The sequence below is a fragment of the Sugiyamaella lignohabitans genome, chromosome B, assembly GCF_001640025.1.
Source record: "Sugiyamaella lignohabitans strain CBS 10342 chromosome B, complete sequence".
In the NCBI taxonomy this organism is placed as follows: domain Eukaryota; kingdom Fungi; phylum Ascomycota; class Dipodascomycetes; order Dipodascales; family Trichomonascaceae; genus Sugiyamaella; species Sugiyamaella lignohabitans.
This window is the reverse complement of record NC_031674.1, coordinates 955,462-978,241: the sequence shown is the minus strand read 5'-3', so window position 1 is coordinate 978,241 and position 22,780 is coordinate 955,462. Positions and strand designations below refer to the sequence as shown.

General features: G+C 43.9%; 10 protein-coding genes and 2 non-coding genes across 12 annotated transcripts; 9 read left to right on the top strand and 3 right to left on the bottom strand.

Annotated features, from left to right (window-relative positions):
• Positions 1–150: 150 nt before the first annotated feature.
• Positions 151–1,779, top strand: SST2 (GTPase-activating protein SST2; the record flags this gene model as incomplete). Its single annotated transcript, XM_018879256.1, has 1 exon — positions 151–1,779. The coding sequence occupies one exon, from the start codon at positions 151–153 to the stop codon at positions 1,777–1,779; it is 1,629 nt and encodes a 542-aa protein (XP_018737189.1).
• Positions 1,780–2,996: 1,217 nt separating this feature from the next.
• Positions 2,997–4,856, top strand: AWJ20_2318 (uncharacterized protein; the record flags this gene model as incomplete). The annotated part of the gene is made up of 1 exon (XM_018879255.1): positions 2,997–4,856. One exon carries the CDS (start codon positions 2,997–2,999, stop codon positions 4,854–4,856), a length of 1,860 nt encoding a protein of 619 aa, XP_018737188.1.
• A 314-nt stretch (positions 4,857–5,170) lies between these two features.
• Positions 5,171–6,865, top strand: AWJ20_2317 (Myosin-Vb; the record flags this gene model as incomplete). The annotated part of the gene is made up of 1 exon (XM_018879254.1): positions 5,171–6,865. The coding sequence occupies one exon, from the start codon at positions 5,171–5,173 to the stop codon at positions 6,863–6,865; it is 1,695 nt and encodes a 564-aa protein (XP_018737187.1).
• A 1,783-nt stretch (positions 6,866–8,648) lies between these two features.
• ACP1 (Acp1p) lies at positions 8,649–8,975 on the top strand (the record flags this gene model as incomplete). The annotated part of the gene is made up of 1 exon (XM_018879253.1): positions 8,649–8,975. The coding sequence occupies one exon, from the start codon at positions 8,649–8,651 to the stop codon at positions 8,973–8,975; it is 327 nt and encodes a 108-aa protein (XP_018737186.1).
• A 2,863-nt stretch (positions 8,976–11,838) lies between these two features.
• Positions 11,839–12,603, top strand: SDS22 (Sds22p; the record flags this gene model as incomplete). The annotated part of the gene is made up of 1 exon (XM_018879252.1): positions 11,839–12,603. One exon carries the CDS (start codon positions 11,839–11,841, stop codon positions 12,601–12,603), a length of 765 nt encoding a protein of 254 aa, XP_018737185.1.
• Positions 12,604–12,765: 162 nt separating this feature from the next.
• Positions 12,766–12,837, top strand: AWJ20_2314 (the record flags this gene model as incomplete). The annotated part of the gene is made up of 1 exon: positions 12,766–12,837. It is a non-coding gene; the product is annotated as a tRNA-His (tRNA).
• A 498-nt stretch (positions 12,838–13,335) lies between these two features.
• On the top strand, positions 13,336–13,407 carry AWJ20_2313 (the record flags this gene model as incomplete). Its single annotated transcript has 1 exon — positions 13,336–13,407. It is a non-coding gene; the product is annotated as a tRNA-His (tRNA).
• Positions 13,408–14,773: 1,366 nt separating this feature from the next.
• AWJ20_2312 (uncharacterized protein) lies at positions 14,774–16,621 on the top strand (the record flags this gene model as incomplete). Its single annotated transcript, XM_018879251.1, has 1 exon — positions 14,774–16,621. One exon carries the CDS (start codon positions 14,774–14,776, stop codon positions 16,619–16,621), a length of 1,848 nt encoding a protein of 615 aa, XP_018737184.1.
• A 509-nt stretch (positions 16,622–17,130) lies between these two features.
• Positions 17,131–17,898, bottom strand: TPI1 (triose-phosphate isomerase TPI1; the record flags this gene model as incomplete). The annotated part of the gene is made up of 1 exon (XM_018879250.1): positions 17,131–17,898. One exon carries the CDS (start codon positions 17,896–17,898, stop codon positions 17,131–17,133), a length of 768 nt encoding a protein of 255 aa, XP_018737183.1.
• Positions 17,899–18,244: 346 nt separating this feature from the next.
• DAK1 (Dak1p) lies at positions 18,245–20,011 on the bottom strand (the record flags this gene model as incomplete). The annotated part of the gene is made up of 1 exon (XM_018879249.1): positions 18,245–20,011. The coding sequence occupies one exon, from the start codon at positions 20,009–20,011 to the stop codon at positions 18,245–18,247; it is 1,767 nt and encodes a 588-aa protein (XP_018737182.1).
• Positions 20,012–20,655: 644 nt separating this feature from the next.
• AWJ20_2309 (uncharacterized protein) lies at positions 20,656–21,156 on the top strand (the record flags this gene model as incomplete). Its single annotated transcript, XM_018879247.1, has 1 exon — positions 20,656–21,156. One exon carries the CDS (start codon positions 20,656–20,658, stop codon positions 21,154–21,156), a length of 501 nt encoding a protein of 166 aa, XP_018737181.1.
• A 247-nt stretch (positions 21,157–21,403) lies between these two features.
• On the bottom strand, positions 21,404–22,384 carry SPS19 (Sps19p; the record flags this gene model as incomplete). Its single annotated transcript, XM_018879246.1, has 1 exon — positions 21,404–22,384. The coding sequence occupies one exon, from the start codon at positions 22,382–22,384 to the stop codon at positions 21,404–21,406; it is 981 nt and encodes a 326-aa protein (XP_018737180.1).
• Positions 22,385–22,780: the final 396 nt, after the last annotated feature.

Below are 22,780 nucleotides of genomic sequence, written 5' to 3'. Positions count from 1 at the left end.
CCTTATTACTTTACTTGTTCTTCTTGTGTAGGATCTGTTGATAGTTTGGTCTGTTTTATTTTTTGAATGCTAATGGTCGGCCTGAATACAGTCGAATTCCAAGCGAGCCATAAATGCAATGCCCAGGACCTGGAGAGCTTATTTGTGCTTATGGTATTGTCGCTTCGGCTGTCTAGCAAGCCTCAAAAGGAACCGTCTTTGTTTTTTGCAAGGAGTTTTCCTTTTAGTTTCTCTGTGAGCGATGCTTTGAAGGCTATGAAGAACATGAGCATCTCGGTGGATAATGGATCTACTGTGACGATAATCAAATGCGGCATTCCTGATAATGGGGAATACTTTCTGGACAAGTTTTTAACCGCCAAATTACTTCATTGCCCTGGATCTCGTACAAGAGAGACTATTAAAGCATCGGTTCTGTTACAACCGACTGCAAAGGGATTCCACTTTGTTGAGCGCTATTGCCGCAGAAACGGTATTTCTAATGACAATGTGTCAGAGATGCTGCTCTCAGAATATAACTCGATGCAATGTATCTGTCTTGATCGTCACCATCTCACGGGAGAAATTATGAGATCAGAAGGTATCGTCAAATTGTTGTTTCAGAGGTTCATGGGCCCGTCACCTAATACTTACGATGCCTCAAACCCACCTGACGAAATTGCCATTAATAATTTGTCTCGCATATATGGCCAAAAGGTGGAGCTGTCTCTTCATTCACCTATATCTTTAATTTTTGAAACTGGAAACATGGATCAAAGAGTATCACCTTATGCTCATAGATATTTCACACACCCAGATTCCGACTCGCTGATGCAGTACTATGTGTCTTCCAAAGGAGTGCGTCTCCATCAAACTAGAGAGTTCTATGACAAACGAAAGTCTAGAGTATCTGTTGATTTCTGTGTCAGTGGTAAAGCAGCTGTACAGTGGTTGAGTGATTGCACTGATACTATCAAGCCATCTGAATCTTTTGCGTTAGCAAGTCTGTTTCTAAAATACAAGCTGTTGGAACCAATAACACTTGAACCGTCGATTTCAGGATCCTCAGATAATATCGTTGTTTCTAGGCAGGCGTATTACCAACTATCTGATAGAGGTCGTAGAATGGTGTTTTGGGACAGAGATCATTTTTTCCGACACAAAAGTCAAGTTGAGCAGACTGAGGAATATGAAGAGGATGAATTTTATACCCCAGGATCTTCGTTTGTAATGGACGAAGACGACGAGTCTGACGAGGTATCAAACTCTAAACACAGCAGTCCCGGTCGTAACAATAATACTAACACATCAGCCATCACACTGCAAATGATCCTCAGTGATCCAGCCATGTGCCACCTGTTTCGAGAATACCTCGAAGAAAATCTCTGCCAAGAAAACCTCCTTTTCTACAAAGACATGGAGAAGATCAGCGACATGTACAAGCATCTCAAACTCCTCAAAAAGCTTCCCAACGATAAAGAGCCAATTGAAAGTTATAGCACAACCATCCTGTCAGCCATATATGGGGTCCTGGGACGATACTTCTCGCCGCGAGCGCCCTACGGCCTCAACATCGACGCACAAATTAAACGCATGATTATCGAAGAAATGACCACAAACCAATCCCTAACCAACGACAACAAGAATAACAACAACAAGCACGAGACATCAGCACTTGTCGACCGCATGGAACCACTCCTCGAAAAAGCCCGCGAGCTCGCCGTGAAAATGATGTCCCAAGACTCGCTCCAGAAGTTCCTGCGATCCTCCTACTACCTCAGCGCCGTTCGCAGCTGCTAACCCACTACCTACGCTCACTATTTATTGCTAGCACTAATTAATTGCTGTGTATTCTACTAATTTAATATGAATCAATGCCTCCGGCGACTGGGGCTCCGTCCCACACCCCGCTACTCCTCTTGCTTCGCTCGAGTCGTTACGCGGGTTGGCAGGCTCTTTTAACCCCTCTGTCACATTACACACTCCCCAGGCCCGTCAGGGACTCCCCCCAGTTGCTCGCGAAGCGAGCACCACGGGGTCTGGGGCAGAGCCCCAGCCGCCGGAGGCACATATCACACCGAGGATATGCACCTGCCCCCTGCGTCTGACGCATGCTATCGTCATCAGACAGACACTTTAATCAAAGAGTGACTCAGCCTGCCGTGGCTGTAACCTTAATTTTTTTTTCGAAGTCGGCAGATATGCGGTTTCATATAAGGCTAGTCAGAGCACTGGTGTGGCTGAGAAGCTGTAAAGAAGCCATGGGAAGCTGGCAGTAGAAGCCCGTATCATGTGCATACCCTATTCGCGACCGGGAATATGTGCAGGTAAACTTTAAAATGGCGGGGCTGAATGTTCTCTATCGAATAGGAAACAAAATAAACACCATTATAAAGAGACTAGGGCGTCGATGCTTTTGTGCATATTATTTTATTTGTCTTCAAATATTTTCTTGATATATTATTGTGCACAGATTTTGTTCAAGTTTTAGTTACGTCGGAATTAGAACTAAGAAAAAAAAAACTGGCTCGATATGTCTGAAGTGAGACAGACGAAAAGTACAAATGGCCTTGGTGGCCAGGGTCAAGCTGATTCCGATCGTGCTTTGGTAGGTACCGTGAAGTGAGATCACATCTCATTTGCAATGGATACGTGCCGTGAATAGTTGTTGCTGGTAGTCAATTGGCACATGTGTTTCTCAATGTTCGAGAATTAGAAAGAAGTTGGAGCTGGAATGAATCGTAGGATGAAATGTAGAATTAATTGAGTGTGGAGTGTGGAGACTACCAGCAGAAACCCTGCGTCTCGCGACATGTGATCATGTAGGGTTTTTGGGGTCTTTTTTTTGTTTGGTATACGTGCTAACTATAGTTTAGAATCACTCGGCGAGTACTCCTAATATTGGCAATAATGAAACAAATGTGTTCAAGAGACCCGATCCTCAATTGCCCAAGACTCAGCCTATTGGTAGCCCTGCAATTGATATCAAGTGTGGTCCTTTGGTGAGATACTGGGGTATGAACGATACTCAGCAGGATATTTGGAGAGGATCGATTATGATTGTTACAAATGATGCCACTTCTGATTACTCGACTCCTCCTTTTCTTAATGTGACGATCGAGCCATTAGTTGACCCTAGTGCCAGTGCTAATACTGGTGTTGAAGGCAGTGCTCTCAATGGTGGCAGTGCAAGCCATGGTAATACAACTACAGTTGAATCCAACAAAATATACGGAGAGTATGGAGTCAGTTTTTGGCGGTTTGATCTGAATTTGAATTTGATTGATTCAGAGCAAAGAGTCACATATTCCATCAATGCAGGTTCAGATTCATTGGGTTCGTCGTCACCATCACCTACTGAAACGTTCTACATTCCTAGTAGAAATCAGGATATGAATATCATGTTCTATTCGTGTAATGGATTCAGTCTTGGCGTGGCACCTGAAAAGTTCAAGGGCCAGCTTTGGAACGACGTGCTGGAACAGCATGAAAATAAATACCATTTCCACGTCATGCTAGGTGGAGGTGATCAATTGTACTGCGACAAGGTCAAAATAGCTACTGAGTCAGTTAAGAAATGGTCTGAGGAGAAGAACCCGTTCAAAAAGAGAACTGCTCCTATGCAACCGGAAGAAAAGGCCGAAATTGATCAGTTTTATTTGTGGCATTATATTTCTTGGTTTGGTTTGGGTTATTTCTACGGCCCTCATGGCAGAACCCTACAGCCTGGCTGGCCAAAGGCGTTAGCTAAAATCCCTATGATTAATATTTTCGATGATCACGATATTATCGATGGATTCGGCAGTTATACCGATGGTATTATGAAATCACCACATTTCTCCGGAATTGGTAGAGCTGCTTTTAAATATTATTTGTTATTCCAGCACTGTGTTGCTCCAGAAGAGCCGACTTCTAAGGAGCCATCGTGGGTCATGAGTCCACGTCCCGGTCCTTATATGGGTGAACACGCGCGTTCTGTATATGCTAGACTTGGCCAGTCTATTGCATTTTATGGACTTGACTGTAGAACTGAGCGAAGTCACCATCAGGTGTGTGAAGATGCCACATACGACGCCATGTTTAGTCGGATAAACCACGAAGTAAAGCAGTCAAATGGGCAAATCAAGCACCTGGTGATCATGTTGGGTGTGCCTATTGCTTATCCCCGTATGGTTTGGTTAGAAAGAATTCTTACCAGTGACCTTTTGATGCCTCTTAAGATGCTGACTCGTAAGGGATACTTCTCGGGTCTTTCCAACGAGTTTGACGACGGTATTGAGATCCTCGACGATCTCGACGATCACTGGTGTGCACGACACCACAAAAAAGAGCGTAACGAGTTTGTCAGCCGAATGCAGGCCTTCAGTAAATCGACCGGTGTGCGAATCACTATTCTAGGAGGCGATGTGCACCTTGCTGGAGTGGGACGATTCTACTCCCGCAAGCCTGTACCCCCTGAGAAAGATTATCGTCACATGCTCAACATCATCTCATCTGCCATTGTTAACACCCCTCCACCAGATAAGCTTGCTGATTTCCTGAACAAACGAAACAAGATCCACCACTTCGGAAGCGATACCGATGAAGATATGGTTAAAATCTTCCCTGTAGACGTGGACAACAGTCATCGAAACAATGACCGTCTGCTCCCCAGACGTAACTGGTGCAGTATCATTGCCACTCACGGTCAGGGACAAGCCAGACGAGCCGGACAAATCAACTCCACTGGTGAACCTCCCGTTTCCAACTCCCGCGAAACACTCTACCCCGACCTCCCTGGCACACTCTCTGTTATACTCCACATGGAAAAGAATGACCAGGACCCTGCCAGCGTCACCATCCCATACGAGGTCCTTGTGCCACCACTTGAGCTCTAGCTCACTCTTTAATAGCTCTTTTTTTAATTTTTCCTGTAGTATTTAATCCCAACGAGCTCGTAATCCCCACCTCTGCCTCCGGCGGCTGTGGCTCCGCCCCAGACCCCGTAGTCCCTGCTTCCTAGGAGATTGCTAGGACCCTCGACAAAACGACTCGAGCGCAGCGAGAGGAGCAGTGGGGTCTGGGGCGAAGCCCCAGCCGCCGGAGGCAGGGTCCCAATGCCCTGCATGTGCGGCTGCATGTCGGGTTCAAATTCGAAATGTTGGTGAACTGGAAGGTTTTTGTTAGTCAGAAAATCGAGAAGAAGAGAGAAATGGCACATCCAATAGCGCCTGCTGGGACGGCGAAGCCTGAACCGGCGGATTTCGGAGGCCCACGACTGGTGCCACGGCTCAGTAAACCAGAGAGACCGACCGGACTCGTGACGTCCAAGAAATGGGTCGTTCCGCCGCGACCCAAGCCCGGGAGAAAGCCAGGGTCGAAGGAGGGTGCAAAGAAACGGGCGGTAGCTGCTGGTGCTGGTGGAGAAAATGGAAGTGGTGACTCGTTTACCGCACTGCGTGAACAGCTGGAAAAGTCTCGCAAAGAAAATGACGAACTGAGGAACCTAGTCGACGAGTTTAGGTCCACAAGTCGAAGTGGAAGTCCTGTTTCAAACGTCCCAACTGTATCTGTATCTAAGTCAGGCATAGTAGAAGGCACAGTAGAACCAAGACAAGAGGAGGTTTGGGATGGAGTACGGTTGTTGAACCAGTCGAATGATGCACCGCTTGAAGCGTCTTCCGATTGTGGGTTCTGTGATCGAGAGGGCGGGTGTGTATGTGAGGACTTGGGTCTCAAAGCAGGAAGTTCTCGTACTCATGTCCATGAACAGGATGTTATAACTGAAAAGTTAGAAAGCCAGAGACATAACCATAGTCATAATCGTACTCACAACTACGGCCCCCATCACGACCATAGTGGAAATCACGATCACAATGAACATTCTGCTCAAGCACATGTTGATGTCCATAATAATGTCCATACTCACAGCCAGATTAATGGTCACGCCAGCAGAAATGGTCTGCTGCCAGGCGAAACGGATTTGAATACTCTTGAGAACGGTTCTGGATCACGGTCTTTACAGTCTGCTGTTCGGCATACTCATCATCCTTCTGCATTAGCTCAGTTTGATCATTTCAGCCCTGTTAAGGCAGTGCCATTAAAACGGTCACCCAGACGAGTGGGTAATAATGGAACCACCAACCCTATTGTTAAAAAATTCAAGAGATTGGGTGAACCTGCCCAAATCACACTTACTACGGGGACAGAGATCCCTGCTAACAGCAAACTTGTATCTGAGACCAGCGAAGGTACAAGTCCTTTTGAGGTCGGGTTGTCGAATACTGGATTTAACGCTGTCGAAGAAGCCGATGCTAAGACCAGTGCCCATGCGAATCCCTGTGGATTCTGTTCAGATGAAAGCCCCTGTCTTTGTGCTGATGAACGCGAGGGCCGAACTACTACTCCTACCACTACAAGCACCACCTCTAGTTCGAATGGTGCTATTTCTAGTGAATCAAGGGGTTCCTTTTCAATGTCACCAAAAGGAACTAGACACTTCAACAATAGTACAACTGTTTCCTCGCCATCGTCTGTGTCGCTTCCTCCAGTCAGTTCAGTTACTAGTCGACCTCCTCCGTACCAACAGAACGTCCCATCATCTTCAAACCCATCTTTAATCACACCAACTGGGATTTCCACTAACCCCGGATCATGTACTCAATGTCTTTCTGATCCTATGAGCACGCTCTTTTGCACCAGTCTGTCAAATGTGTCTGCTGGCTCGGAGGTACCACCAGAGAAGCTTGGAATGACTGTAACTTGTAGCCAAGCGTACCAAGTGCTCTCTCGACACCAAAAATTCCCTACCTACGATCTGGGAGCCATTGTCAGTACTCTCATCAGTCATGATGGTAAGGTCGGCGTTCAAAGCATCACTCAAGCTCTACGCAAGCTGGACACTTGAATCTCGTTTTATTTATTTCTTATTTATTTATTTTTTAAAGTGATCTTTGTCGGGTGGGTATGCCTCCGGCGGCTGGGGCTCTGCCCCAGACCCCGTGGCTCCTCTCGCTTCGCTCGAGTCGTCGTTTGGGGGTGCCCGGCAAGCGGGGTTTGTGTGGTGGTTACGTGTGTATTTTTAGGCAGAATTGACTACATTAACACCTTCGATGGCAGGCAGATTGACGAACCAGAAGACAGGTTCCTTGGCCAGTTCATTGACTTGGGTCGAAGGAAGTCCCTTCTCGGGTTGCTCAAACACCTCCTTGAGGACTGGGGCTTTACCTGCACCCTCGGCGACAAATGCAATGCGTTTGGCAAATCCGAGGGACTTCTTGGTAAGAGTAATTCTTCTTGGAGGAGGCTTGGGAGAGTCATCGATACTGGCAACAATCTTCTCATTCTCGTTCAAGAGTTTGTGGCCAGGGAACAAAGAACAGGTGTGTCCGTCGGGGCCACAACCCAACAGAATCAAGTCAAGAACTGGTTTTTCGCCCAATTGACTCACCAACAACTTTGAATAGCTAGTCGAAAACAACTCAGAGTCCGCATCAAATGGAATGCTCTCATCCAAAGTGTACACTTCAGGTGCTCCATGGGTATCAGGATTCAAATGAGAGAGAAGCTCCTTTTTGAGACCTCCGTAGTTGGAATCTTCGTGATTTAAAGGCACAATTCTTTCATCAGCAAAGAAAATCTTCCTATTGAATACGTTAGTATGTCCCCATTATTGTTTCTACCAGAATTCGAGTCCAATATTAGTGAACATTTTGTCCTCATTTCCTGCATCTCCGATATCGGATCTAGCCCATTTTGAGGAGATCTATCCACAGCTTCAGATGAAAATTTACCGAAATTCTGTATATAATTGCACTCACCATTTAGACCATTGAACATCGGAACGGTTAATAAGACCATTGCGAAGAGCCTTGATAAGACTTCCGCCTGAGACAGCAACATTGAAGTATGGTTCGGTCACCAGGGCCTCATTTTGAATTTTGACAATAAAGTCGCCGACAGCGGCATGGACTTTGTCAGAAGTATCGTAGCCAAAAATCAAAGGAGCGGGCATTGTTTATAACGGAATTGAGAAATTAAATGAATTGAATCGATAAAAGTCAAATTGAGTCTCAAACAACGGGTTGGATTTGTCCGGGGACTTTAATAAGATCTCGAGCCAGGCGATCTCCACATGCGGCAGAAGCAAACGAGCGACCCTCCGGCACGTGATTCCAGCTATCACAGGTTTTAAACTATTGAAGCCTTTTGAAGAAGCTACAATTCACTTTTCATAGCAGCTTTCTTTATCTCAATATAAAAAAAACGAGATCAATCACAATTCGATTATGAAATCAGTCAAAAGAAATTGAAATTTCACTGTATTGTACCGCCCGACGGAGCTTCTGACAAAATAAACTTACCAACCAGGACCAATCAACCCCTGAAACACAAAACAAATTCCACCCTATGACCCCCCGTAACCGACTCGAGCGAAGCGAGAGGAGCCACGGGGTCTGGGGCAGAGCCCCAGCCGCCGGAGGCAGGCCCCCCTCCCAAGATTCAGGGTCCAGCCCGGGACGAGGCCGGTGCATGACGCACGGCGCTATTCAGTACGTCTGATTGGTGTGCGAAAATTATAAATGTGATGAATTTGAAATTGGTGAAGAGGGCCTGTACAGTAGTGATAGAGAGTTAATTCGAGACTTTCCACAATACACGGAAAAATCTAATAATACACAACCACAAATATGTTTCGTATGAACGCTTCATTGATTGCTAAGAGAGCCAGTGCTGCTGTCACTTGTCGCGCTGCTGGATCCGCTGCTGTTCGCAGACCCGCCTTTGTCAACATGCTGGCCATGTCTAGATCCTACTCTGCCAGTGCCAGTGGATTGAACCAAAAGGACGTTGAGGACAGAATCATCAAGGTCTTCCGTGCTTTCGACAAGATCGAGGACGCTTCTAAGATCACTCCTACTGCCAACTTCTCTACCGAGCTCGGTTTAGACAGTCTCGACACCGTCGAGGTCATTGTTGCTGTTGAGGAGGAATTCGGCATTGAGATCCCTGAGTAAGTTCTACTGTCTGCGGTCTAACGTTGCTGTTTACCAGTACATAGGTTTTGACTACCTGTTTAATCGGAGTTCGGTTCGTTATTGCCTCTATATTGGCTTTTTGAGATCTTGAACCAGAATATGAATCTCGAATTGTGTTTGATGAATGATACTAACATTGACAGTGCTGAGTCCGACGAGATCAAGTCCGTCAGCGATGCTGTCCAATATATCTTGGCCCAACCTGAGGGTAAGTAGCATCTGTCACTTTGGGAGAAGGATTTGCCTCCGGCGGCTGGGGCTGCGCCCCAGACCCCCTGGCTCGCTTCGCTCGTTTCGCTGGGTCTGGCTCCGTGCGATTTCCTAGTTAAGCTCATAGTTGTCTTTGTAGTATTTCTATGGTACTGTGGGACTGGGGTGAAGAGTAGATGAAGAGGTGCACGGAGAAGCCAGCTTGTTTTTGATTCGAGACACATTTACTAACATGTTCTGCAGCTCGTTAAGATATCTATAAAGTTTTCATGGGGACCTGTCGTGGATAGGGCCACAATAGAGGCTCTAGCCTGGTAGGTCTCTTTTAAACTGTCTCTTACCTGTATGTAACAGACTGGCTCCAGTCGGTCTTTGTAATTAAATTAACTTATCTCTCCTTAAACTGACATGTGTCATTCCGTTACGTTTCTCTGCCCCTCTGTTCTAATTGCTATATAAGTCGTTTACCGCGAAAAATGGTTTTCTCTTAACCAGCTTATTCGATGCACGTCCATTTGCGGAAAAATCATTTGCCCATTGTACGATTGTACAGGAACTTAATTGAATTTGAAGTCCCCACAACAATTAAACAATTCTTTCTGTAAGTCATGGCCCTATGAATATTTCGATTATGTATAGAGGATACACTACTATAAGAATTGGCTGGAAGAGTGCTTTGCCCTCACAAGTTGCACCATACAAAACCATGGAAGAGGTTTGTACTGTCCGCTCTATTTAGTTCGCGATATACGGTATTAAAATTTACCAGTCTTAGTCTCAAAATCTTGTTTTTTTTTGTGAATAATATGGCGTACTTGACACTATTGTGGAATGGTACTACAAAAATAGGGTATGCAAGTGATTGGCAAGAGATAATGCGTCTTCATGTACGATAAAGCATGTTAACCTGTAGCGCTACCGTTGAACTGGAATAAATCTCGTCTTCTTTTGGGAAATCTCAATCACACATTATTTATAACAACCCGACGAAGGATTTTTTTAATTGTCTTGTTAAGAATTCCAATTGTCAACCTCCAGTCTGAATTTGTCGTAGAGATTCACATCAGTGTAAAAGTAAAACCCCAATGGAGAGTCCTCACAATTTCCATGATTTCTCGACGAAACGAATCCAGACGATTCCAAATATAATCCATAGACTTTATCGATAACCGTTAAATCCAGAGTTATTACCTGGAAATAGAGGCAAGCGGATCTCAGTAGGAATAGTATGTGCTATATAACGACCCAAATACTGTGGAATAATCAAGCCCTCTATTATTGTTTTGGGAGGATATTTCGATGGGTATTGGCCAATTATAATACAATGAGTGTCGGTTGGCCCATTCGTATGTACTAATAACCTCAAATAGAGCTTACGAGAGTCACTATTATACACACTCATACATCTTGTTACATTTGGCTGGCATCCCGACGTTGTTAATTGGTAAATAATATAACTAATACCTTGTAGTTCTTCATTCCCCTACATTTCACGCATCGTGATTTTTTGCAGCATATCCAAACAAATAATAGCTTGGTAGAAAAATAATAGAACCAGGAGGAGTATCAGTAAATATATTACCCTCGGAATCTGTCTGGATGCAAGTCTGTGATCTTATCAAGGGTCTAACATCTTGAGCTCCAAATAATACTCCAAGCAATATACCAACAAAAATCAAAAATAGTTAAAAAAAAAAAAAATAGGCTGATATTCAGGTTTCATAATTAAAGTAACCGCCAATTCACCTTTCTACCCATAGTCAGTCTCTTATTGATAAGTCATTCTCTTACAAGTCTCACTCCCGTTCCAGACGCTAGTTGAGTCAGCGTGATTGATCCAGATGCCCTAGCCCCATACTGATAAGAGCATTTGCTGAAACATGCACGAGTATTCGCCAAAAATAAACATTTATTACAATTATTTTACCGAACTGAGCCTGAACCATTGAATTAGCAATAATTGTATTATGACGTGCCCTCCAGAAGCTACTATTGAGAATCAGCATAGTACTGAAGATGAAGATACCCTTTCAGTTGTAGACACTGATGAGGAAGAACCAGTTCCACTTGTATCAGACCAACCCCTTTCAAACGGCGAAGTTGCTGCTGGACCACAAGACCCCGACGTGGTAAACAGACAAACAGAATACATTGAGGGTGAGCAACTAGATAATGATGAAGGTAAGTTTCATAGAAATGTGGTTGTAAATATTGTTCCGACGAAGGGTTTCGTACCAGGGTTTATTAGAAAAATGGGCAGACGGACGGGGTAACTAACTCTGTTTTAGACGTGCTTGATGAATATGCCAGCGATGCTGAGGTGAGTGTGATACTGAAATAAAACTGGTTACAGTGTAATTACATATTTGTGTGGAATGACAAATCTAACGAAATGTTTAGGAGGTTGATGTAAGCCATCTTAAGATCAGATCCATCCGAGCTTTGGGTGTAGGGCGACTTTCGAAACTCAAGGTAAGTACTGAGTAAGAAGCTGGCTTCTTTTTTTGTCCTATGGTGGTGCACTGCTGTATACTCATTTGGCTAAGTGTTTCCATGGCGTTTATAGCAATACCGACATTGCCAGCAACTAACATTTCAGTCTATTTGCTTTCGTCAAAACCTTATATCATCAATGGATGGATTAGAAGACCTACCTGAAGATCTTGAGGAACTTGATTTGTACGACAACCGATTAACACATGTTGGACATTTGGACCACTTCACACCCAAAATGACGACTTTAGACCTAAGTTTCAACAATATTAAGCATATCAAACATTTGGATCATCTCACTGGTTTGTCTTCATTATATCTTTGTCAGAATCAAATCAGCAAGATAGTGGGATTAGATCAACTCAAGAATATCACAAACTTAGAGCTCGGTGCTAATAAAATTAGGGAGATTAAGAATCTGGACGGATTGGTAAATTTGGAGCAGCTGTGGCTGGGTAAAAATAAAATCACCAAACTTGAAAATTTAGGCCATCTCAAGAAGTTGAAGATTTTGTCGATTCAAGCAAATAGAATTGTGAAGCTTGAGGGATTGGAGGAGTTGGAGAGTTTAGAGGAGTTGTATATCTCGGATAATGGCATTGAAAAGATTGAGGGACTTGATAATAATACCAAATTAACGACATTGGACGTGTCATCTAACCGGATTTCCGAACTCACTAATCTTCGAGGCCTGGTCAATTTAGAAGAATTTTGGGCCTCGCGTAATAAAATCAGCAGTTTCAAGAATGTTGAAGATGAGCTCGGTAAGCTTCCAAACCTCCACACAGTTTATTTTGAACATAATCCTTTGCAATTGGAAAACAAGGTCACATATCGTAACAAACTCCGTTTGGCGCTTGGTCCATCGCTACAGCAGATTGATGCCACTTATATAAGAAATTAAATTTGTTAGTACGTCACATGTTATTGGTTGATTTTGAGGGGATTTCCACAGCCCATGCTCTCTATAATTCTAATTTTACTGAAAATATTGCAAATTTTTTAGGGATTCTAGGGGTAGGGTTTAGACTCACATGCTGCTGTAACGTTTTCAAATCAAAAATAAGCCGTTGTAGTATAGTGGTTAGTACACTTCGTTGTGGCCGAAGAAACCCAGGCTCGATTCCTGGCAACGGCAGTTCTTCTTTTTTTTTTGGAATAGTCTACTGTTCAATAAAAATTTCATGCACATTGTTAAGCACTATTCAGGTAATTTTTGCGTCCCGTATATGTGACCAGCCACTGAGTCGGTGGTTCGCGGCTTTGCAGGGGTACTAGGATCATGGCCGATTATGTCTGAATCAATCTGAAATCACTAGTTATGACTCTCGTTTTTCTGTTGGGTTTTAGCAGTCCTTAGAATTTTAATTATTGTCATATCTAGACGAAGATTAAAATACTATTCCGGCACTAAAGCTCTAAATTTCGGCAGAGACTGCAGTATACAGTCTAAAGAAGACGCATATAACCACACCTGGTAAAAATCTAACTTGTTCTCAAACGAGAAAGCTATCAAGTTAGTGAACATTTACATCATTACTCGAGAAATACACTGCCAAGAAAAGAGGTCAACAAATTAAGGAAAAGGCTGCAATGGTAGCTCCTGGCGGCAGTGGTAGGGGTCGGACCATATCGCGCCGTTGTAGTATAGTGGTTAGTACACTTCGTTGTGGCCGAAGAAACCCAGGCTCGATTCCTGGCAACGGCAGATGCTCATTTTTTATAAACAGGGCTGAATATATATATTTTTACTTTACGAGTTGCAGAGCAAGTCGATTGAGTATCGCATGGCTTTAGATCTGGAAACTACTTGGACTCATGAAACCAGTCATAGCTCTATAAGATGATGGATGATAAGCAACCAAATATAGGGATAGTAGACAAGACGAAATATGTTCGGACGGAAAGCATGATACCAAGAATGACCAAGTCGGTAAGTCGGTCTCATCTCTACAGGATTGATAAATCGAAGAGATTTTTCTCGAGGCTGGTCACAATTGTTACATTTTCTCGCTAGAAAGTAGCATCACCCTCATGAGATACCAGAGCCATTAGAAAAACTCATACTTTGAATAACATCAAAGTTTCTTGACTGATATTATATTTCAAAATATACAAGATATTTCCTAAATTATTCTTCAATTATAACAACTCAAGAAATATCTGATTCTGACAGGGTCAAAGCGTTGCTTTTTATGCGCATCTCACCGTCTTGCATGTCGTTAGGCTATCATTATCAGAGCACTTCCTAGTTTGGAATACTATCCTGACTCTAATATATTGGGACCTCTGCAGTTCCGTGGGGGGAATTCATTTTTCCGATGCGGGGTCAGGTTTGATATACATACATTTATGCTAGTCCATCTTTATCTAGCACATACACACTTTGGTAAGCAGTCCTAAACGCACTGACGGTTATGAGACCACTCGAAATATGACTTGACATCATGTCCAATATAAAATTTGTTATCGACTCTTCCTTCCTAAGAGGTCAGCCTGGTTATGAACTTGCAGGTGGCAGACCCAAACGAGTGAAAAGCGCTTGCTTAGCTTGTCAAGCGAGAAAAGTATGTTATTAGGTCTGGCGTCTGGTTACTTCTCAGCTGTTAACAGATCATATAATTTTGAGACAGGACTAACCTCTTTTGCTATAGGGAAGATGTTCAGGGACTCAACCCTGTGATGTTTGCAAGTCGAAGAATATCCAATGTATTTATAAGGATCCACGAACAACTAGGCTAAAAGGCAAAAGTGCGGAATCAAGTCAAAAGAGGGAGCTCGCGAACAACTACAGTGAAAGCGACTATAACGGCACGGTAGGATCAAAGCGTCGTAAAACTAGCAAAGACGAGCACTTGAAAGATGTACTAGAACTCTCAGAAAGCTTGCAACCTCAGAATAACAATATACAAGTACAGTTGGCAGGTTCTGAATCATCTAGGTTGACAGGATCGTCGCAATTGGCAGGGTCATCCAAATCCTCGACATTACATGATGGGCATGGAAGTAATATGAAGTCAGAGGAGTCTCCGGAGCAAAGAAGGGGCTCAGGTCACAAAAAGTTGCATACCAAAATGACAAGACAGCCATATTTTAGATGGTTGGGTCCCACTGCCATTGCCCCACCTAAAGATGGAACATTTAGATTACTGTCAGTGAATCTTGTTTCGGACGAGCCAGATAATGGTGGTAAATATGTTGTTGTAGAGCGCCAGGATAAACAGTCTTTGTACAGCAAGTCCAGCAGGTCACCGACGATACCAGTCCGAGAACAAATTGACACTAAAGCACAATCTTACGCCGAAAACCTGCCACCGCCGCCCAAAAGCTTGTACAAGTTGTTTAATGACAAAATGGCAAACTTTCTACCCTATTTACCTCATGATATTTTTGAAGAGCGACTGGCTGATGGTGTTATTAGCGAATGCCTGTTGTTCGCCATGGCATCGTTGGCTGAACGAATGGCAGCAAATTCTCGAAAAGAATACGATAGTATTGGCGAAGAGAATGACAAATCTCAAGATAATACCGAAGGTACTGATGAAATTTCACTAGCCGAAAAGTACGCAGAAGCAGCTAAACGATTGATTATTCCCCATTTGTCATGTCCCAGTGTGGAGATTGTTTTTGCTCTTCTGTTAATAGCATACTGTGAATTTGGCGATGATAGAGATTCGGGTTTATGGTCATGGTCCGGTATGGCTATTCGTATGTGTTATGATCTGGGTCTCCAAAAGGCAAATACCAATGAACCCGACTCGTGGTTCTCTAGAAATGTATTCTGGTCTGTTGTTTGTTTGGACAGGCTCATATCATGTGGTACTGGTAGAGCTACTACTATACCGGACTCCGTTATTGAATATGAACTCCAGCCAAGATGGGTCAAAGATTCTGATGGAAAGTCTCGATCTGATCCGTTTCCATACCTCTGTAAACTATTGTTAATAGTTGGAAAGGTATCGAATTATTTGAACTCGTGTGCTGAAAGCGATGCTCAAAAGCTGATGTATAATAGTAAAATTGGGCATCCACTGTCCAGAAGCCAGATTGACATGATTGAAAAGTTCTCTGCATTTCAACAAGAAGTCAGTGACTTCTATACCAATCTACCTCCAGATCTGTTGTTTGATGTGCAGAACTTTCAATGTTTTGCAAAAATCAAGTGTTCTCCCGTATTCCTTCTATTACACATCTGGAACCAAGCATTAGTTCTTGCTGTGCATCAACCGTCATTAGTGTATCCCAAGTGTCAGCTTGATATCACTGGACTAGACCAATATCCACATGCTGAGCTGACAGGTTCTGGAGCAATTAGCATTGCTGATATGGTCACATTTGCAGATCTGATTGAGCCGGACTCATTTCTAGCAAATCCATTTCTCTCGCAACCTATTTTTATGGCAGCATGTGCTTCACTAACACTCCGATTCTCTTTAAGAGCACCGTACCAATCACAGCCCATCTACAAGCTTGAAAGGACATACAATACATGTCGTCAAACGCTCAACCGTATGGAGACGATATGGAGAGGAATCTCATGGCACAGTCGAACATTAGACTCTCTTGCTGCATCAGAACCTGACGTGGACCTGACCATCAATTCAAAGGTTTATGTCACAACAAAAGACTTAGGGGTGGTCAGGCGGGCTTCAGTTGACGAAGCCACTCGAGACTGGTTGGCTGGTGAAATCCGAGGAAGACAGGTTGATGATATCTACGGTATGTTCATAGCTGGTACGATTGACGGGGGCGTCGGGAACAACCAATATGAAACGTCGCCATCTAGCACAGGAACTGAGCCTCGGAGCGATGGATTTCACGACATTGGAAACAGACTCAATGAAAACGGCATGATGCTATTTGATTCGCCACAACCCACTAGTAACACTACCTTGATTGAGGAAATTTTCAAAATTTTTTGAAAAATCAGACGAGCCAACGAATTGTTGAACGAGTTTACGACTTGCTTCATTGCTTCATTTAGTTTAATATTGAAAGTGTAATATATTTATTAATGATAAAATAAAAGCTATCATGACACGCAGATTAGAACTTTTCGTTCCTACCGTTCATGACATTTCCAATATTGACCAAACGGTCTTCGGATTTGCCTGTAGTAATTTTTTAATGATAGAGCTATTTAATAACACACAGATCAAAGATCTCTTGGTCTAATATAATCATTAGCAATAAGATCAATTGGTTCAATATTGAAAGTGTATATTTGTTGATGCTAAAATAAAAGCTATCATGACACGCAGATCAGGACTTTTCGTTACTACCACTCATGACAGGCAAATCCAAAGAATGTTTTTGGTCAATATTGAAAGTATATATTTATTAATGATAAAATAAAAATCTATTCATAACACATGACTTTAAATCCTTTTTGACATATCTATCAACATAAAAATTATCAAATAATAGGATATTACTTGGCGCCAGATTGTGCTGCCTGAATAACCTCAGATAAAACAGCCTTGACGTTTGCCGGCTTGTGACCGAATCTTCCCAAGAAAAGTCCGTCTACACAAGGATACAAGGACTGGAACAGACCGCCAGGACCCGCACTGCCTCCATACAAAACTCGACTCTTTCCCACACGACCAGCCAATTCCTTTTTAATACCAGTAGCAACCCCTCTAACATATTCAGAATCAGCTGGCTTTTCTTTCCCAATTGCCCACACTGGCTCATAGGCTACCAGAAGTGGACAGTCGGGACTAATAACGTTTGTGACAGCCCGCAGCTGTGTAACGCATGCATCAATGGCATTCTCCACAGTATCGTGAACCTTCTCTCCTACACATAATAGAGGAACAAGTCCATTTCTGAAAGCAGCTTCTGCTTTCTTAGCAACAATCTCGTCAGTCTCACCGAAAATGGCCCTTCGTTCGGCGTGACCGACCTCGACGATTTGAACACCCAATTCTTTCAGTGATTTAGGAGATACAGACCCTGTATATGCTCCACGGTCTTCCCAGAAACAATCTTGGGCAGCCAACTGAGGGTAGTCATCCCGGCGTCCATTTTCCTGAATGTATGCACCAATCTTACCTAGAGACACCATGTCAGGTGCAACGAAGAACTCCACACCAGCATCTTTACTAGTTGCAACAATTGACTTGAGCTCTTCAAAGAAGCTTACTGTGTCCTTAATAGACATATAAGTCTTCAAAGATACACCAATTACCGGCATTTTATTTGATTTGGTTGATATGGTATATAACCACCAGTACAAGGGCGGTGGAATAGAATGTGGGGGGAGATCGGCCCTTTTATAGGTAGGAACATTTGGGACTCTTAAGTTCGCCATTATAAATACTTACCTAATAGGAACAGAGTCTAGATACATATATAGTACTATAGAAATAAGCGAAATAAGCTACAAAGGACAATTGAAATTTTGTTCGGATATTTTTGAAGGGTTTCGAGCCGTTTGGCAACAACTTTGCTTTGTGGGGTTAGACCAACGAGAGATTTTATCAATGATCCAAGCTCAGTTAGTATTAAGTGTATTTCGTATTTCATAGAGTTAAATAAAGTTATAAAATGCCTTTTAAGATCTCATACAAGGCCCAGGCACCAGGGTCAGGAGGGAACACGGTCATTTCACTGACTCCTCCAACATAAGTAGCGCGACCAAGTTTTGGTACGAGTGTTTTAGTTTTTTCGGCCGCTTGATGCGCTTCCTCAAGGGCTTCTTTCAAATCATAATTGCTCACAAGTGCTTTACAGAATGGAATTAGAACATCCATAACTGTGCGATCACCTTCTTTAGCTGCTGTGTGCAATCTCAAATTATCCAATGCTTCATTAGCCGATTGCGCCAAGATCTTAAGTGCATCACTATTAGGATTTGTGCTGACAATGTGTTTCAAGGAGGATGAGAAGGAGGCAAAATAAATACCGAAAATAGCACCCAAAGTACCACCCATGTTTTCTTCAGTGATATCGACAATCCTCTCTAGAACATCAATAATAGAACCAGGACTAGCTAATCCAGAGTCTAGTGATCTCAGCAAAGCCATGGCTCCTGATTCAAGAGTTTTACCACAGTCTCCATCCCCCATCTTTGTATCCCATTTCGTCAAATCAGGTTCAGCAGAGATTAAATTGTTTGATGCGGTTCTCAATTTAGATTCAAGCACAGATGGATCAACAAGCAAATCCAAAGTTCGTTTCTCGACATTATCATCTGACTTGGGCAGTGATTTGACTTGAGATTTCAGGTCAATTGGTCTAGATGTCTTGTAATGATTACTTGGCCAGTTCACAGCATCAGTAGGTGCATCGAGATACTCGATAATTTTTGATTCTGAGGTTCCTTTTGTCACCGACTGGGTGATATTAAGTAGAGTGATTGAGAAAGAAGGTGCATTTAACGAGGTCATAAAGTGACCAGCAAATACCCTGATAGGAACAATACCATATTCCGAAGACAGCTTATCCAGAACAACTTCTACAATTGCATTCTGCTCAATTATAGATAGGCCGCCGAGATTATTTATCATCAAGGCCACTTTGTCGGTGGACTCGATCTTGACAAAACTCCTGTCGCTATCTGACTGATCTAAAAGATATCCCAGTAAAGACTTGACAAGACTTTCGATAGGAGGAATTTCGTCCAGTCTGGTCACGCCTGGTTCATTATGAATACCCAGACCAATTTCACATTCTTCAGGGCCCAAACCACCAAACTCTTCAGAATTACCTGGTACATGACAATGGTCTAAACCAGCACCAATCGTCACAATATTTGAGGCAATGGCATGGCCCAATTCCTCTACCACCTCGAAAGAAGAACCTGCTTCAGCAGCTCCTCCGAGAACCTTGTTGATGACAATGGTACCACTCAAACCACGTCTTCCGACGGATCCACCCATTGTGCGCCCCACTGAGACATCATCTGCAGACTTGATAAGAGCAACCTTTGTGCCATGACTTTTAATCTTTTCACATGCCAAACCAAAATGTAGCATGTCTCCTGTATAATTGGTAACAATGAAAATATATCCGTCGTCAGATCCAACTACTTTACAAGCATTCATGATCTGTTTTGTATTTGGACTGGCAAATACATCACCACACACAGCAGCTGCCAGCATGCCTTTGCCAACGTATCCACTATGAGCAGGTTCATGACCAGAGCCTCCTCCTGAAAGTAGCGATACTTTTGAAGAATCATGATCCAGATGGAACAGGACTTTGTCACTTTCCAATACACCCAAACTAGGATTTTGAGAGGCGACACCTTTCAGAGCCCTTACAACCAGTCCATTTTGATTAGGAAAAAAATGTTTTGTGGACATTGTAGTGGTGACAGATCAATTCGATGATTTGAAGGTTATTTATCTATCTATTTACATGAATCCCAAGATTCCCAAGATTCACCTGATTCACATAGTGAAGGGTTGCCGGTAGACACAAATAGGAAATCCCGGTCATTTAGGTTCCTGATAATCCATACTTCAATAGTGGGGGAGCAACATGCATTGGGGCTAAAATAGTGGGGCAGTGGGGCAGGGTTTAGAAGAGGGGAATTAGTGGAGGAGGGGTTTAACAGAATTTGCAGGGTGATTAATAGTAGCCCATTCCACTGGCGGAACCGACTCGAGCGCAGCGAGAGGAGCCACGGGGTCTGGGGCGGAGCCCCAGCCGCCGGAGGCAGCACTCCCCCCCTCCCCAGAACCAGTCCAATACACGCATAGCGCTGGGGGCACGGTAAAAGATAACAGTTACTTTTTGCGTTTTGCCCCCACCCCCACCCCGTGCGCGACACCGGGACTACCCATTACGGCATCCCCCCTGTGCATGCGTTCTAAATAACCGGATCAGTTTGGGGGTAATAAACTGGTTGGTGATATTGTATTTATATTGTCATGGCTATCAGATCCGAGATGACTAGTTATCATCCAGGTATCTCTACCGTCACTAGTAAAATCTAATAACGAAAATGGCTCGTCAATACAAAATTGTCGTTGGTTGTGACAACGCTGGATGCGATTACAAGAACGCTATCAAGGCCGACCTGGAAAAGTTGCCATCCGTCAGTCAAGTCATTGACGTCGGTGTCGAGCATTCTAAAGACTCTAAAGCGTATCCTTCAGTTGCCATTGCTGCTGCTGAAAAAGTCGCCAATGGAGAAGCGGACCGTGCTATTCTCATCTGCGGCACTGGTTTGGGTGTAGCCATTGCTGCCAACAAAGTCAAGGGCATCAGAGCTGTAACTGCTCACGATTCATTCAGTGTTGAACGAAGTATTCTCAGTAACAACGCTCAAATCCTATGTATGGGCCAGAGAGTGGTCGGAATCGAGCTCGCTCGCCGTCTGGCCAAAGAATGGATGACTTATGAGTTCGACACCAGCTCGGCTAGTGCAGAGAAGGTCGCCGAGATTGTCAACTACGAAAATGCCAACGCCAACGACGCACCCTCTCAAATCAACGGCTGCTAAAACCTCGTGCCAATGATTTCTAATATTAAAAATTAATGTACATAATTATCCAGGTTCTGGTGGTGTGCCTCCGGCGGCTGGGGCTCCGCCCCAGACCCCGCTGCTCCTCTCGCTCCGCTCGAGTCGGTCCGTCTACGGTCCCAGCAATCTCCTGCGAAGCAGGAGCCACGGGGTCTGGGGCGGAGCCCCAGCCGCCGGAGGCAGGTGTCCTTTTGATGGTACTGTTTATTTTGGGTACACGGGTGATTTACCAGGCAGTGTGTCCACCGCACACTTGGAGATCGTGGCCGGTTGTGTAGGTCGAGGCATCGCTGGCAAGGTAGGCGACTGTGCCACGGAGCTCGTAGACGGAGCCCAGTCTGTTCATAGGGTTTTGTGCGGCCCAGCAGTTTTCAATGAGTGGCTCGACTCCTAGATATGCTTCAGTCATTCGGGTGCGGATGTGGCCTGGCGAAATACAGTTGACTCGGATCTCGTTTGTTCCTACTTCACATGCAAATGCCTTGGCCAGTTGAACCACAGCTGCCTTGGCGGTGGTATATGGAATCCAGTGCATGTCTTTGTTGATGATGCTACCGCTCATAGACGCCGTGAAAATGACGCTCCCCTTGATTTTGCGCTCCAACATCTCTTTAATGGCAGCTTGGGCTGTCAAAAAGACTCCCGTGACATTGACTTCCATGATCTTGCGGAACCAGTCTGCAGGATATTCATGACAATCCACCACGGGGCCCAGGATTCCTGCATTAGCAATGCAAACGTCTAATCTACCATGCGTTTCAGCAATCTCATGTGTGACCTTAGCCATACCTGGACCGTCCGTCACATTAGCCACTCTGTATTCAAGAGATCCTCCAGTAGCAAGTTTCTTGATATATGCCTTACAAGCGGCATAGTCTTCAGAGGGAGCTTCGGGCAAATCTAACACATAAACAATAGCACCCAACTCGGCCAACACAACTGAATATTCTAAACCAATTCCAGAATTACCTCCAGTAACAATAGCGACTTTATCTTTAAGAGAAAATTGTCCGGCAATTGTAGAAACAGCCTGGAAATCCGGATTTTTAGCTGCGTGTAGAGCAGCCTCGACTCCAATCAGTTCCTTAGGAGCAGCTCTAGCTTTGGGATATGTCTCGAATGGAGTGATTGGAAGAACCACTTTTTGAGGGCCATCAGCAACTGACGAGTTATTGCCGGTAGTAACGGTTTCTTCAGGAGGAGACATTTTATAAAATAACAAATATAAAAATTAGATCAAAAAAAAATTGACTTGTGATTGTGATGATATAGTGTAGGTTATTCTTTAAATCTAGATATAAATCCTCCTTTATATAGTAAATACTGGGTGTGGTGTGGATAAATCAGTGGTGGTGGTATGCTGGTGGTGGGGTGTGCCTGTATTAGTGGGGTAAGCTGCCAATAGTGGGGTGGTGCGCCAGGGTGAGCCAGGGTACGACTAGTGGGGTTAGTGGGGTGGTTGTCTGTAGACTGCGGGCTGATATCCGGATGTGGATAATAGGCAAACCGGGCTCAGGAACCGTCAATGGCGGTTCGCAGGCTTACTTCTAAAAGAGGGCTCTCCTTTTGAGCTTAAAAATATAGTGGCTACAATGATAAGGAC